The 16,191-nt window shown below is 34.6% G+C and overlaps 4 protein-coding genes across 4 annotated transcripts; 2 read left to right on the top strand and 2 right to left on the bottom strand.

Annotated features, from left to right (window-relative positions):
- Positions 375-1,195, top strand: LOC109360015. Its single transcript, XM_019604751.1, has one exon. The coding sequence runs from the start codon at positions 508-510 to the stop codon at positions 955-957; it is 450 nt and encodes a 149-aa protein (XP_019460296.1). The 5' UTR covers positions 375-507; the 3' UTR covers positions 958-1,195.
- On the bottom strand, positions 2,342-5,179 carry LOC109359027 (uncharacterized protein At1g66480-like). Its single transcript, XM_019603529.1, has 2 exons — positions 4,315-5,179; positions 2,342-2,564 (listed from the first exon to the last, which is right to left on the bottom strand). Exons 1-2 carry the CDS (start codon positions 4,903-4,905, stop codon positions 2,499-2,501), a joined length of 657 nt encoding a protein of 218 aa, XP_019459074.1. The 5' UTR covers positions 4,906-5,179; the 3' UTR covers positions 2,342-2,498.
- On the bottom strand, positions 8,685-10,107 carry LOC109361310 (uncharacterized protein KIAA1211 homolog). The gene has a single exon (XM_019606750.1). It carries the CDS (start codon positions 10,051-10,053, stop codon positions 9,025-9,027), a length of 1,029 nt encoding a protein of 342 aa, XP_019462295.1. The 5' UTR covers positions 10,054-10,107; the 3' UTR covers positions 8,685-9,024.
- Positions 11,682-15,671, top strand: LOC109361112 (probable dual-specificity RNA methyltransferase RlmN). Its single transcript, XM_019606431.1, has 10 exons — positions 11,682-11,995; positions 12,118-12,193; positions 12,294-12,391; positions 12,670-12,771; positions 12,894-12,980; positions 13,225-13,341; positions 13,735-13,838; positions 14,489-14,628; positions 14,728-14,864; positions 14,970-15,671. The coding sequence occupies exons 1-10, from the start codon at positions 11,777-11,779 to the stop codon at positions 15,153-15,155; spliced, it is 1,266 nt and encodes a 421-aa protein (XP_019461976.1). The 5' UTR covers positions 11,682-11,776; the 3' UTR covers positions 15,156-15,671.

Here is a 16,191-nt window from a genome sequence, read left to right as displayed (position 1 = left end):
CATTTTTATATTACTTAGATGAAGCTGATCCAAGACACAAAAACATACTCATACACAAAAGAGTATTATGCATCAAAACATGCGTGTATAAATTTGTACAAATATAATTATCCATTCTAATGCTGTCCTTTTATGGAAGACTAGGCTAGCCAAATCAATAAGGCTATGTGATGAGATCCAACATTGTGTGGCATAGTTTAGAGCAGGTTTTATTTAACTCATTTCAAGTAAATATAAATCAATGCTTCACTTAAAATATAATGTTTCGTTAATTAACTTGAAATATCTAAAGATAGTTTCTCACGTAACTCTCTTGACTAAGTTTTTTTCCGTGTGGTAATTGAGCTAGGCGAAGACGTTCACTTTCACGACCAATTAATTGTAGTACGGTCCCTATAATTTTAAGACGTGTATCAAACTCTCAAATCACATATATAGTACAAATTGTTTTTTGCATAAGGCTCTTAACTCACTCTTCCTTTGTATGTAACAATTTGATTTATCACTATGGCAAGGCCTCTTCATTTTACTTCTCATATGCACAATCTTCATTTTTCAACCATGCCCATGATAATGTCCCTTTTCTTTGTTGTGCTTGCAGTGTTGTTTGTATTATCTATTGTAAGTTTTCTATGTGGTACTAGGAAAATGAGGAAGAAGAATTACAACACATCTGAAACGGTGGAAACACCAACAAGGTCCAATGATAGCAAGTTCATTTCCAAGCTGAATAGCAATCTTAGCAGCAGAGCACTTTCAATGGTGAAGATGCTATCTTGGAAGAAAGAGCAAGTAGAAGGAGATGGTGAAAGGGATTATGGTGACAAAGATGAAGAAGTTCTTTGGAGGAAGAATATATTGATGGGAGAACGGTGTCGTCCTATTGATTTTTCAGGGAAAATTCTGTATGATTCTGAAGGGAACATGCTTCCTGATTTGTCTCATCAAAATGAGTAGTATCAGCACTAGTATGTCTTAGATTGAAACATAATTGATAATTTGCACAGGTTTTGAACAGATGATGGACTTTGATGTGTTAGCCATGTAAAGGGACTTTTTTTCTGTGAATTTTACACCGGTTTTGGACTTTGCAGTGTTAGTAATTTTCCATCAAACAAATGTATTATTTTCCTTATGTTCTTATTATTGCTTTCCTTTGATTCCCTTAGTTTTCTGGTTTCTGATTGGAACACTCCTAATTATTGATATACTATTACTTCTTTTTTCTTGTCTACCCTCCTAATAAATATCACATTTAGTAATCGAACTCTTGACATTTTAGTCATCCTAAATATTTAGTATGGTCTTACACTATAGACCAACGTTTTGTTGCTAATTAAATATGAGTTTGAGAAATCTATTGCCCAGCTCCCAACTGTATCAGTTCCAACTTCCACTTGAAGCAGGGGATTGTATTAAATGTGCGAACTGTGGACACCATTGCTTCTTTTTCTGTAGTTATCATTTACTCCTTTCCTTATGATTGATTTTCCTTTTCTAAAATGGGGTATAAGTGTGTACTTATGATTACTCTGATAAATATTTCAAAGATTTAACTCTACAATTTGTTTAGTTTGAAGTTTTGCATTTTGATAAGTGAAATTCTTTTTCTAAACAATTATTTAAGGAATAATTCTATTGGGTGTTTTTTTGTTGAAAAACTATAAATATCGACCTTAACTATACCAAATAAATAAATTTGTAGGTTGGGTTGATTAAAAACGTCCCTTTAACCAATAGTCATAGACTAATTTAATTTTAAAATAGAAAGATCTCTAAAAGTGTGTAACCCGTTACAAAAAAAACAGAAATGTGGTCAAAATCCTATTATCATACTTAAAAAGTTGAATTATCTACCATGATATATTTCATGTAAACTCATACTAATACAGTCAAAGCTTATATATAAATTCTCTATTAACACCTTGGATTCTTCTTCCATAACAAGAAACTAGGACTTTGGGGTCTCTGCCAGTGCCATATAAGTAAAGAATTAGGCATTCTCTGAAAAATAAGTAAAACTTTAGACCCTTAAATAAGTAAAACTTTAGACTTTGGGGTCTCTGCCAGTGCCATAAAGGGAAATGTGATTTTGTAATTTTTCAAATTTTCAATTGAAAAATAAGTAAAACTTTAGACCCTTATATATTTGTTTGGGTAATATATCTACATCTCTATCCGATACTATACTCTAAGGTATGATATAGCAGAGGATTTGAAACCATCAATGAAGCTATGATGCACAAATTAGACACAACAGTCAAATCATCAAATTTTAGCACTATATATTATAAATGCATGCATGTATGTACATATCTATATTTATACATGTGCACTCAAATAATGAAATATACGGTACATATTTTAGCACAAAAGTAATATGCTTCATAAACACAAAATCAGAACGGTGCTTCTGCTTTGGTTTTTGGCCACCGCATGCAATTGCTTCTAGTTAAAATAACTCAACTACTCAAGGAAGTGCTGTTATTGACAAGTTACTATTGTGAAGCTGCTTCCACATGAATTTCTCCACTATCTTCCATTGGACTAAAACTCACTCGTTTCTGCAACAACAACAAAAACATAGGAATAAAGAAGAAAGCTTTTAGCATAATTCAGAATCAAATATTGACATAAATAACTATGATTTTCTAATTAGAAAGTGAAACAATACTTCGAAACTACTAATATAAAGATTTAGACCAACTTTGAAATGTTCACCCCTTAGGTATTTGAATTAAGTGAAGTACTCTTGTATTGTATATCTTATTATCTTTTAATTTTCTCATGTTTAATACACATTTATACTTTGTCTTACAACTATACCTCTATTTCAATAATCACTTTCACCTCATTTATCTTCATTTCTTTTTAATTTAATTTATATTGTAGATTAAATGAAGTTTTTTTACTCAAATTGTTTCAAATTAAAAATTATTTAATATATACTTCAAATAAAAAAAAATGCATCTATGAAGCATAATACCAGATTATTTTATAGGTGAGTAGGTTACTGACATCACCTGTCTCGAACGGTGTCTCATTACATGTCCCAAATTAATCAAAATATGACTTTTTGTTATTTTTTATTTCAGAATTTTTCTTTTATTCATGTGGCAAAATATGATAAGTTTGAGACAGATAATGAGACAAAATTTGGAACAAGTAATCCTTGTCCATTACATTTTGGCACAAGTATATATTCAAGGAATCCTCTTATTGAGTGAACATGCAAGCTACATAAATTGGGCATTGTTCTATGGATTTATTTGCTTCCTTAGACACCGAAATAGTCCAACGCATGAGATATGAAAAACAAATGCCAAGCAACATGGCAGTCATAGGGTTTGCTTGTTATTTTTATTTTATTTTTTAAAGGTTCAAGCATGGAAATATCAATTACATAGGTGTGAAGGTAGGACAGATAAGCATACCATAAAAAAAGGAGCCAACATCATGGACCAAAGTCAAACCTATCATTCTTTTTCGTAATAGAAATATATTTAAACCAAACATAAAATAAAAGGATTTAATATTTATGATTTGAAGATATACATTTTTTACACAATGTCAATACATATCTACTAGTCATAGTAAACTCAAACTAAAATTATGAATAATTGATATAAAATGCAGTATTTATATATTATTAGTATAAAAATTTATACAAATTTATAATTTTTTTGTATTATGGAACGTGTATAACTTAATGTTGTGAAATTCGAGTCAGACGTTAAACTAGAAGAGGTCATGCATGAGATTTAACCGGTTCAAGTGCTTAAATTGTCCGGTCCAACGGAGTGATTTCATATATAATTAATAATTATATATAAGAATAAAAATTTATATAATTAATAATTATGTATAATTATATTTAAATAACATCTCTCAATATTTTTTGGATCGGAGTGAAACAAAATATTATAGTAATATTCTATTTTTCAAATACGGTTTACTTTGCGAGTTATTCTAGTTTAATCAGATTTAACACAATCAAACTGAACTTTTTTTTTTTGTTTAAAGTAGTTCACTCTCGTTCGTTTAATAAGGCAGATAAGTTATAACCCTTGATATATGCAATAAGGAAAGGAACATGTCTAGGCAACCACATTCGCCTTGTTTTCACTCGTGTGGACAGCATCATTAGGCAACGCCTTAATTAACGCTCGTGAGTCCGGAACCAAACCAGCCAAACACATCAAAATAATTGAGTTTATATCATTTTCAAAGATCAAGAATATGACTAACATTATTAAATCATTATTATAAACCAGATAATAAAATAATAATAATAATCATAGAAACATCACATACCCCACGCCGCTTGGAATTTAGTTGGTGGGCCACATTGACGCCACCATCCTCCACCGCAGCACCGTCGCCATTGGTACCCAAATACAAACTCATAATCTTCTCCGCCACCTCAGCCCCATCATTACTCTCCTCCATCATTTTTTCCAACTGGGCCTTAGGAATCCTCATCTTCACCCTCATGGGTCCATGATCCACGCCCATATTATTCAACGGTGGCTCCCTCACAACACCAAAATCAGAAACGGAGCGTTTTGAAAGCATCAAAAGGTCGAGTCTCTCCTTAGCATTCATGCGACTTATACCACTAGATCTCACCCTCCTATGCAGTGTTCCCTTATTATCATCATCATCTTCGGCTTGAATCTTTGGTAACTCAACCAGGAAGTAAATTTTCTTGGGCTTTAACTCTTGGTGAGGTTCAAGGGGCTTGGCCCGAAGCCCGAAATATTTGACTGCTTGAGAATCAAGTAGAACGTGACCAGGGTGGTCCTTCACGACGTCGTTTGCTATGGCTGGAGTTTTCACCTTGAAAGTCTCTCCATCTATTTTCATCACCTTTGCTTTTCTACTCCTCCCTATACTATTTCCCATTCTTTTCTACCTTCAAATCTTTAGTTTCCTTCTTCAATCTTATGTTCTCTGTGTTTTTTTGTGTTTGGTTGGCTAAAGAACTAAAGGTATGTGTTTCTTTTACAAGCATTATGATGTGGGTTGTACTTATTTGAAGAGGTTGACAAAACCAATTTTGAATGATGGGATATTTGCATGTGTGAATGGTTGAAATTTGCGACTAGGAAAGTTCCTTTAAAAAATGATTGGGAATAGGGGATGGATATGCATGGTAAATAATAATAAGAGTAGTGGGAAAACTATAAACTTTTAGTACTAGCCAATTGAGAAAAAAGATGAAAAAAGAAGTGGACCAGCATCCATTTTATTATTCTGTTCATATGTGCTATGTCTACGTGTCGTGGATAAGGATGTTTTGTGAAAGAGATGATGCATGAATATCTTGAATTGAATGGAAGATAAATGACTATTTTGTTTAAATTTTTGGGACTAACTGTTAACGAACTGAATGGTAGTCACATTTTGATTTGCTTGAGCCGGTTCTAGCTATTTTATCTTTGAGGCAGTATATATTGCCCCCTTCTCTTTTACTTTCTTTTAGATGGATACACACGTAATTGACATTAAAATATTTTGTAATTAATTACATAATATATGAACAGATCGCACACGAAAAATAAATGTCTTAATTTGACTTTTCATCTATGTTGTATTGTTTTTTTAGAACAGCCATGCTTGCGTTTTAAATTTTCCCGAAGCCATTTTTTTAACTTTCTAAATGAACTTGTCGCAGAGGGTGATATATATAAGAAACAACTATGTATTTAAGCTGATATGAAATCCATGTTGGAAAGCAATAATGTACATTATCTGAAAGCATTAAAAGCGATATTTACAGAAGGAACAACTATTGGAAAGCAACATTCATCTAGCAAATGAAAGGAAGGGTGGTTGAACAAGAATCACCCGAAAAATTCGTGTCTCCATGTCTCAGACTGATCACATTTGTCTAAATGATATAAAAAATATTTTATGTTTTTATTATTTTTCTTTTCATCACTTTTTAATTAAATTGGTATATAAATGAGACACAAAAAATGAGACATTCATGATGTTTATCCGGAGTCAGTTACGCTTTGACATCTCACATTAAGTTAATGTATATCAAAATTAGAATGATGTTCAAAGTGAATCCACTAGATCTTCGTTAATAAAAGTGCAACAATATCTCAAATCACTAAAGATACACTAACTTTTCCCATTACATAACCCATTTTAGATGTCATGTACCACTATATCTTTTAACTGTTTTCAATTATCACTTAACTTTTTCAATATTCAAACTCAGCTTAAGGTAGCTCATTTTAGATGTCATGTATACCCAGATGTTTTAATTATTTTCAGTTATCACGCCAAATATAATTACGTGTTATCAATCTCACATCTTCAATGTTTGTACATCTAATATATTGACACATTCTTTATAAGAAAAAAAAATGAAATGAGAATAAAATATACTCTCATATCACAAAATAACTTATTTCCAGCCACAAAAATATGACATGTATACAACTACACTAGATAGATAGATTTGGAAAGTGAGAAATGGGAGGAACCAACATCCCCCACCATGAATACAACTACACTAGATATTATCCAATTTTTACACGAAACCCTCATTACTCTGTTTGAGTTATGCTTATAGTAATTTTACTATAAGCATAACTCAAAAAACATGAATCATCTTATTGAGAACTGCAGCTAATGCACTTTCTATATCAACTATAGGGGATCTGATTGTAGAAATATCAGATAGAATCTGTTCCACCCTTCATTAAGAAGGAAAAGTTTTAAAGCAAAAATTAAGCAGCATTACCATCCAAATTAAAGCTATAACAAAGGTGTCCTTGTTGAATCATTATTCTTCCTAGCATAAATAACACAGCCAATAACAAGCACAAAGATGTTATAGACTAGCTTAGAAGTTATTTAAGAAAACTATCTCCAATACAACTTTAATTTAGATTGCACCTCTATAGAAAATTTCTAAGGCGCCAGTTAGGACATCCATCAGTCTAGTTGTAGTTCAGAACCAAGTTTTATTTTGACAATTGCGATAATCGAAACAAAAAATTGTCAAATATCAATAAGCTATGCCACTGACCTAAGTCAAAGTTCAAGAAGGATGGCAAAAATCACTGAATAATTTTAATATCACCACACCTTGCACAGACTGACCAACCTAAGAGAAAGCTGGAAAAGTTGAACTCAAGATGGTCCATTCACTCCATTGTTTGATAGCTTCAACTGGTCTGGCTATGGTCATTGTGATTCACATTTTCCATTTCTTATCCCCAACTTCCACCCTATTTTTGCTCCTCTGACCAATTTCAAGAAGTAAATGTTATTTTTTAATAAAATGAAACAGAGTACACAGCTCTAACCTGAAGTGTTGCCCAATCTCAACCCAAAAACATGGTATCCAATTTTTAGAACAAGTCAGCTCAGGCGAGGTTGAGTCTAGCACCTCAAGTGGCCAGCGATCATCAAGAAAAAATTCCCAAGTTAGGTAGTAATGTCTAGTGGTGGCCATAATTTTGAGCATATTATTGATAATGTAATGTTTAGGAATATGAAAGCATTCCTACCTAAGAAGAATGTTTTATTTATATTCCTATTTGCCTGGCCATTTTTTTAAATATACTTTAATATGGACAACTCGCATTCCAAAATAAAGCATAAAACAATACCATCAACATAATATGTTAGCAACAGCTCCTTGTCCACAAACTCCGTTAACAACATAATACATGACCTGCTTTCACAAGTGGTGGTGTCAGCTATAAATGAACTACATTTGATAATTTACAAAATAGGCACACTATATTGGGAATTCACTAAAGGTAAGGAAAAATCCTAAAGATGCCCATTTTATTTGTGAAAGGAATAAGATTACAGTCAAAACTGCAACCATGACTTCCGGCGGCATTCAATTTTCTAAAAAAATAGTGATTTCAAAACCACCAAACCGAGCATCAAAGTGGATCTAGCATTTGTTTGGGCAAAGAAATATCAATTGCCCTCGTTTCAAACCCTCTGAGCAACAACCAGCAAAATTCTCGGAAAAGAATCAAGGAACTTTCAGAGCAGTGTTTAGAAGTTACACAAATAAAAAATATGCATGGCTTCAGAAGACACTGTCATCCAGAGTATGAGTATCTAAATAGTAATGATCTTCAATATCTAGGGTGGAATGATCTAACGTCATAACAGTAAAGAATTACTTAAGTGAATAAGCACATCAGAATATAATCTAGCATAAACAAGCAAGTTAAACACTAAGCCCAACTCAAACTCAACAATTTAATGTTGACTGTGGAGCCTAGAGGTTGTACCAACTTTTGATGAAAAAAGGGATCAAATCCACCATCCATCTACTTATATTCTTGTAAAATCTTACAAATCTCTACACTTGTTGAAGAAAAACAAAAAATCAGCTATACTACAATGCTTCATGCTGAACTGAGGGAGTTGGAATGGATTCAATTCCCATTTAACACTTCAAAAAAAACTAAAACCAAAGAGACCAGCATATGTTTTCGCACCTATGATTACTGTTAAATTGGCAATAGTAATAATAACTTGTTTCATTATTTTGGTCAATATGTTTATTCCTCTATTCCTTTCAACAAGCTTCAACATACAGCATCAGCAAAACTATAATGCAGTATTTACAATAACATAATCGTCAGCCAAAGATAAAATGACAACATACATCCAATCATACGATAGCCAATAAATTTAGCAGCCGAAACAGTAATTAAATTATTGAAATATTAAGACAACACTTCTCTTTTAAATTACTATTACAAATAAGTTACTTTTTACATCTTTTTCAGCGAGCTTTAGATCCACTATCACTATCCAGGACTCAAATCCATTCTCTCCCTTCCCCATACTTCTTTTCCCAAAATTATAAGTTTCCTTCAGATTGAAAAAGTTCAAAAGATAAGATACAATTCCAAAAGTTCAGAAACTCAGAATCAAGCAGCTTACACTTCAAGTATTGTATGATCCCAAAAAAGGGGAATTCCCACTGCTGCATCCATTTTCTATCAGTTGAGGAAATGAAAGCATAATCTATATAAATTCAGATGGCGAATTAGCATCAGGTTTAACATTACCCAAACCACCACCAGTATCGTGCAAATTCTGCAACACCTGAGGAGGCAATGCTCCTAATCCGCCACCTAGTCCATCATTCCCGGAACCGAAAAACTGACAAACAAGTCTAGCCATGATCCCAAGAATCTGCATTTGGTTCTGGCAAGCATCAACCTGCATCTGCATCATCTGCTTTTCATGTTCAACCTGCATCGCCACCATTCGCTCTCTCCACTCCATCATCTCCTCTTCCATCCTCTCCTCCACTCTCTTCCTCCTTCTCCTCTCCTCCTCCAGCTCCCTCTCCACTCTCCCCCTCTTCTCCACCTCCCACCGCAACCTCCTCTCTCGCAATTCCAATTCCAATTCCAAATCCAATTCCCTCTCGCGCCTTCGCTTCTCCCTCACAACTTCCATCTCCTCCTTTTCCTTCCGAAACTCCCTCTCCCTCCTCCTCTCCTCCCTCCTCCCCACAGCTTCCCTAAGTTCTAAAACCCCAATCCCGATCGAACCCAGCGCATCGACCTCATACTCTTCCTCCTCCTCCTCCTCCTCCTCCTCATCATCATCATCATCTTCGTCATCCTCATCCTCATCCTCAAACCCTAACTCATCGCAATTTCCAAATCCATCTACATCCTTCTTCTTCTTATTCTTAAGATCAAGCTGAACATCACCAAATACATCCTTATAAACAAGAAAATTCTCCCAGTGGTTAATTCCATCTTTCCAGTTGAAATGATGAGGGGAGACGCGGATCTTCTGTTTAACACCAAGATACTGGTGGCGCATGTTCTGAACCTTGATGGAGACGTCACGCCAGGACCACTTGAAAGGGAAGGTGGCTGGGTCGCGGAGGTGGTGAACGGCGTTGACGTGGTCGGCGACAGGCTTGAACTTCTTCTCACGGGTCTTGAGTTTGGATAAGGTACCGGAACGGAGAAGGTCTGAGTATTTGGAGAGAAGGGTTTGTTCCTCCAGTTCGGACCATTTCTTGCGCTTCATTGCAATTTGGGGCTGTGACAAAGAGGAGAGGGAGGTAATAAACAGTTTAATGAGTTGAAAATAAAATGGTCTATTACAATTTTACACACCTCATTTTAAATATGTCGTTTTTTAATGGAAGTTGTTTTTGGACTAAAAGTACAAGAAAATAAGATGGCAACTCAACTTAACTCAATATGTGGGTAATTGTTTGAACTCAGCTCAAATTTTATGAGGAAAACTTATATTGATTAAGTTTGAATTTGTGGGTAATTGTTTGAACTCAACTCAAATTTTATGAGGAAAACTTATATTGATTAAGTTTGAGTTTATGTTTTCCCCAATTTTAAATATCGGATTCGAGATTGTGTCTGATATATATGATACTAACTTAGAACTTATGATAAATATGATGAATAATAATACCCTTCTACAGTTTGAGCAAATACCAAATAGTTTTAAATTATTCTAACAGTTTAAAATGATTGAAACTAATTGGTCAAGCAAAGTTGTTGTTTTTTAAAAGGAGAAAGTCAATGACTCTATAGAAAGAATATAAGCTTGAAAAGTATTTTCCATAATAACAAAGTCAGCTCATCTAATGGATATAGTTAATTTACAAACGTTATCATTATCATTATTATTCCTAGTGCGTATAAGAAAAATTCTTGGTATCTTAATTACCTTGTTGGATGTAGACTATAATCAATTTTGGATGGTGGTCGTCTGGTCGACATTTAAGTTGTAGGTAGGATCGGACATTTGTCAACCTTAGACCACACTGAGTGGGTATTTGAAAAGACATTTCAACATTCAAGTCACTATTTATAAGAGCAAGCTTAGAGAGTAGTAAAGATAATTCATTATCATCTATTTATTGGTGGCTTCATCCATTCATACTAAGGTGAGCTTGCCCTTTTAACAACTTGAGTCTAACAACGATATGAATTTGGACTACCATTTTGTGTGGGTAATGTGAATATGTTGATTATCACATGATTTATCCTTGCATTTGGTGTAAAGAAAAGTTTTTCGATATAGCTAGTGTTCAACTACTCTATTGTTATCATTATTTTCCATAGCTAGACTGATCATCTGGACGTAATCAGTAATCATAAATGTAAGTTTTTGTCTATCCAAGATACTCGATAATAATGCTGACTAGATCTTATATGTTTGGTTGGGTTCTAGTCAGTCATGACACTGATATACACCTAATGTGATGATATGGTCGTTGTAACTTGTAAGACATATCAAGAAACAAAGTTATTCTCAACATCCATGATAAATAATTGTGTTAACTAAAACTGATAGATAATGTTTAATAGAGCCTCTCACATCACATGGTATTGTTACTACCACTAAGGAACTAATTTTTAATTTTTGTATAATTGAACAACTAAATTTATGTTATTTTCTTAGAACTTGATCAATTGCACAATAATGTAAATACCTTTTTTAGTGTATAACCACATCATTGTATTTTTTTAATTTTTTTACAGTAATTACCAACCGGGTATCAAAATTCTCTTGATGTCAATGGATTAATAAATCAATATAATTTCTGTCAGTATTTTTAAATGGGGTAAATTAAAAAAAAAGGTTAACCCATTTAATAACCCAAAAAATTAAAAAAATGTGAGAAAAAAAAATAGAGGAAAAGCAAGAGAGGGTTTAAGCGATAGGGGTTTGTCTCATTCTTTTCGTTATCTTCTCCTTTCTTCCAAACTGTAACAGAGCGATAATGTTGTCCATTTCAATGGCGCTTCTTCATCACTGTTCCACGCCATTTGCACGCGCCGTACGCCCTCCACCTCCCACGCGCGCTCGATTCTCCTCCACCATGGCCATGGCCTCAGAAGCGGCACCTTCTCCCACGCGCCTCTCTCAATCTCAGCAACAGCAGGTTCTCCTTGGTTTGTCCGAGAAGGAGTTGCAAGAGCTTGCCCTCAATTTGGGTCAGGTAAATTTTTAATTTTTCTCTTAAATTTGCTTTACTCTTACATGATCCACTTGCAAAATAAATATACAAAGACATATGATATGAATTTCTTATTTTTGGGTGAATTTTTTCAATTTTGTTAGCAAGGCTTTCGGGGGAAGCAACTTTATCATCTTATATACAAGAGGAAGATAAAAGAAATTCAGGATTTTATTCAGTGTGGGTATTTTCACTATTTCCCATTTATTTACATTTTTCTCTGTTATGTATGTTTTTTGAGAGTTGACATTCCATTGTTGTGGGTTGCATTGATTTGTAGTGCCCCAGGCATTTAGGAATGATCTCGAGAAATCGGGATGGAAGGTGGGGCGGTCTCCTATTTTTCAAACTGTCACTGCAGCTGATGGCACTATTAAGGTGACCTATATATAATCACAATTACCCACACAAAAGTGAAAACTGAAAATAAAGGCAAATGCTATCATTTATTGTTGTTTTAGTGAGCGCTGTATGTTTCGAGATGTCCAATGTTGATTGCGTGGACCATCGCCTATGATTCAATTTTTATTCGTCTTTCAGTTTTATACTTGCCATTAACAAAAAGTAGAGTGTTAAGTTTTTCTTTAAGGGATGCGATTGTTGATGTTTCCTTGATTTCTTACATTTTTTTGTGCGGTTGGCATTTGGTTTTCCAGTTGTTGTTAAAGTTGGAAGACAATAGATTGATTGAAACTGTTGGTATTCCTGTTGAAGACGACGGCAACTCAGTTCGCCTCACAGCATGTGTATCATCGCAGGTGTGTCCCAGACTCATGAATCATCAATTAATGAGTTATCATGCTCCTTCTTTGCTGGAACATTTACATTGTTGATCTAGAACTGATTTTTGGTTATTGCCATTTGGTGTGTGGATATTTAGGTTGGTTGTCCATTACGGTGTTCTTTCTGTGCCACTGGAAAAGGGGGTTTTGCAAGGAATCTTCGGAGCCATGAAATAGTTGAGCAGGTTTGTGTCATACCTCATCCATAGAGCAGTTTGACATAGATTGTTTGCATGGTTTGGAAGATCAATTGGCTAAGACTATGGAGATTAAAATTTTCATTTTAAAGAAATAAAAAGAGAGAGAAGAAAGGAAAAGGAGATAATAAAGTAAAGATTTGAGCCCCATGGTCTGATTATGGGATTGTAAATGTTTTGAAGCAAGTTTCACTTCATTCACCACAGTTTATAAATTATCTTATGTGCACAGGTTTTGGCCATTGAGGAGGTCTTCAACCGCAGGGTGACAAATGTAGTATTTATGGGCATGGGCGAGCCAATGTTAAACCTGAAGGCAGTACTTGAAGCACACCATTGCTTGAATAAGGTGAACCTATGACAATGATATCTGACATTGTTTCCATATCAAATGCTTACTTGTAATTTTAACTGTATTCTGAGACTGAGAGGTCAAGTTTCTCTGTTCTATTAAATTGTTTAACATTATCATTTTAACTATGGGATTGGCCATCACAAAATTTGTGTAGGAGGAAAATGGAGTGTTTGTCTGGAAAATTTCCAGACTGTCATTATTATCATATCTATGCCCGATAGTAGTACATACATGCAATAACTCTCCTTCGGAGCTTCAACCTATAATTTCCTTTGCATATTGTTTCTTTGGTTTTATTTCATTTTTAATATTTTAATATATTGCTTATAAAGTGTAGATGATAAGTTTTGCACGTGAGTATGCTTATATTGGATGTATTTCTCATAGGATGTGCAAATTGGGCAAAGAATGATGACAATCTCTACTGTGGGGGTTCCAAATACAATAAAGAAGCTGGCTTCTCACAAACTTCAATCCACGTTAGCTGTGAGGTAAATACCCTTGATACAAACACGATTTTGATTTAAAGTTTATTGCATTAATTTGACCCTTCATACTAAGAGAGACGTTTGATGGCATCGGATGAGTATTTAGACCCAGGCCTCCCATGATAGTCACCCCCCTTATAACCTGTTTGAGAGTTACTGTGGTATGCAGCATGGCAGTTTGCTTCTTTTGCATGATAGGTGATCTCCCAGCCTCATTTCCCATATAAAGAAATATCCAGTTGTACATCTTGAATTTTTGTATAAGTAAGTGTGGTGGTAAGCAAATCATAACATTAAGTCAGAAATTATGGAAGTTTCGGTGTAAATTTTCCTTCTCAAAATATATGTTTCAATGTCTTATTATTTTCTCCTGAGCCTAAAATTTGAAGCAGCAGCTCAATCAGACACTGCTGGGAATGTTGAATGTACTTTCTAATGAGCCAGTTGGTGATATAAACCTTTTTGGGTAGAATGCTCCTATAATCTCTTGTTTTACCCTTGGGAGTTGGGAGCTACTTTGGATTTGTGGCTAAAAATATAGAATTATTTTGTGGCTGTTGGTTAACTTCAAAGAGTTTTTAGTGGGTTTTTTAAATGTGCATATGTATGTAGCTTTTTTCTAATATATAATTTTCTTTTGTCTCTTGCATCAGCCTACATGCTCCTAATCAGCAACTCCGGGAGACAATTGTTCCAAGTGCTAAAGCATATCCATTGAGTGCGCTTATGAGCGACTGCAGGGAATATGTCCGTGAGACAAATAGGCGGATTTCCTTTGAATATGCACTCCTAGGTACTAAAAGTTCTACTTGAGCACATCTTCTTCATGTATAAAATTAATGGGATTCATATAATTTTAGTGGCACTCTCTTGGCATTATGTTATTATGCAGCTGGAATCAATGACTCAGTAGACCAGGCAGTAGAACTTGCTCAACTACTCCGTGAATGGGGCCATGGTTATCATGTCAACCTAATACCTTTTAATCCAATAGAGGGCTCTGAGTATAAGCGTCCTTACAGGAAAGCAGTATGCCAATTTTGTTACTCTCGTTCATTTTAAACACGATTTACTTCATCAATTAAATTACTCGATAATCTTGGTATGTTTAACTCAAAGTTCCTCATTTGGTAGGTGCAAGCATTTGCTAACGCTTTGGAGTCCTCTAAAATAACCGTTAGTGTACGTCAAACCAGAGGACTGGACGCCAGTGCAGCATGTGGTCAGCTACGGAACAATTTCCAGAAAACTCCTTTGGTCACTGATCCTGACAATCTAGAAACCCAGCTGCCAAATACGGATCTCGCAGTAACCTGTTAAATGCACCATGTTTCTTGGCTGTTTTCGTTGTCAATATTCTGCCTTATAATACACCACTGGTATGATATGCAAGATATGAAAAGATTATTAGCATCATCTTCATTACTAATTATGAAGTGATAGATGTATTTACTGGTGCTACATCAGTTGTAATGTCTACCTTCTTTATAGGATTAGTGCATGATGCTGACACGTCTAAGAAATACGGAGATGCCTATTTATTTGCTTGTTGGTAGTGTTGGTGGAGCATGCAGCACAGGAATATAAGTTGTTGGATGCTTTTGCTTCTTATGGAGTATACTAAGAGGAACTACACAAGAAACAACTAAGAGGGTTACGAGTAAAGTTAGCTAGTTTGAATGTGGGATTGAGATTTTCCTGTGTATCAGACACCATTTGCTTGATGTGTTTTACATAGCTATTGTCTTTTATTTATGATGTGGGGAACGTTATCATTGTTGTGGGAAAATAGGAAGAACACACTGAAATTGTTTAATTTCTTGAGTTTTCTTTTGAGTTGGAATGATAGGTAGCAAAACTGAATTTAATGAGTTTAAATGTAACCCTTTGTGAAATAATAATTCTCAGCAAAAATTTATATGACATTGGCTAAGTTATCACAAGGGGTCTATTTAAGGTACACCTTATGGTAAATTTCGTATGTATTTAGTGGAGGTCGATCACTTTCTACATTTCGCCATTGTTGGAAAAGAACCTCCACCACCGATACCCGCCACAAACCACTCAAACAATCACCATAATCCCGTCAACCGCTAGGAACCACCGTCTCTATTGTGCATTATCCTAACCAACCACCACCAGCATTAAACACATACCCAGTGCCAAGTTCAATCTAAACGCAGCACCACCGCAAATCAACCACTTATAACGTCAAAGGCCACAACTCTTCCATAAAATGTAACAGTTAGCTTAGTTGGTAAAACTACGTCAACTCTAACAACAATATACTTTCCCCTTGACACAAACTTTCCCAATAAAAAACCACTCTTCTTTATTTTGAATCTGTTAAGGTTGA

Source organism: Lupinus angustifolius, chromosome LG11 (assembly GCF_001865875.1).
Source record: "Lupinus angustifolius cultivar Tanjil chromosome LG11, LupAngTanjil_v1.0, whole genome shotgun sequence".
Taxonomy (NCBI): Eukaryota; Viridiplantae; Streptophyta; class Magnoliopsida; order Fabales; family Fabaceae; genus Lupinus; species Lupinus angustifolius.
Note: the sequence above shows the minus strand (reverse complement) of the source record. Positions and strands in the feature narration are given on the sequence as shown.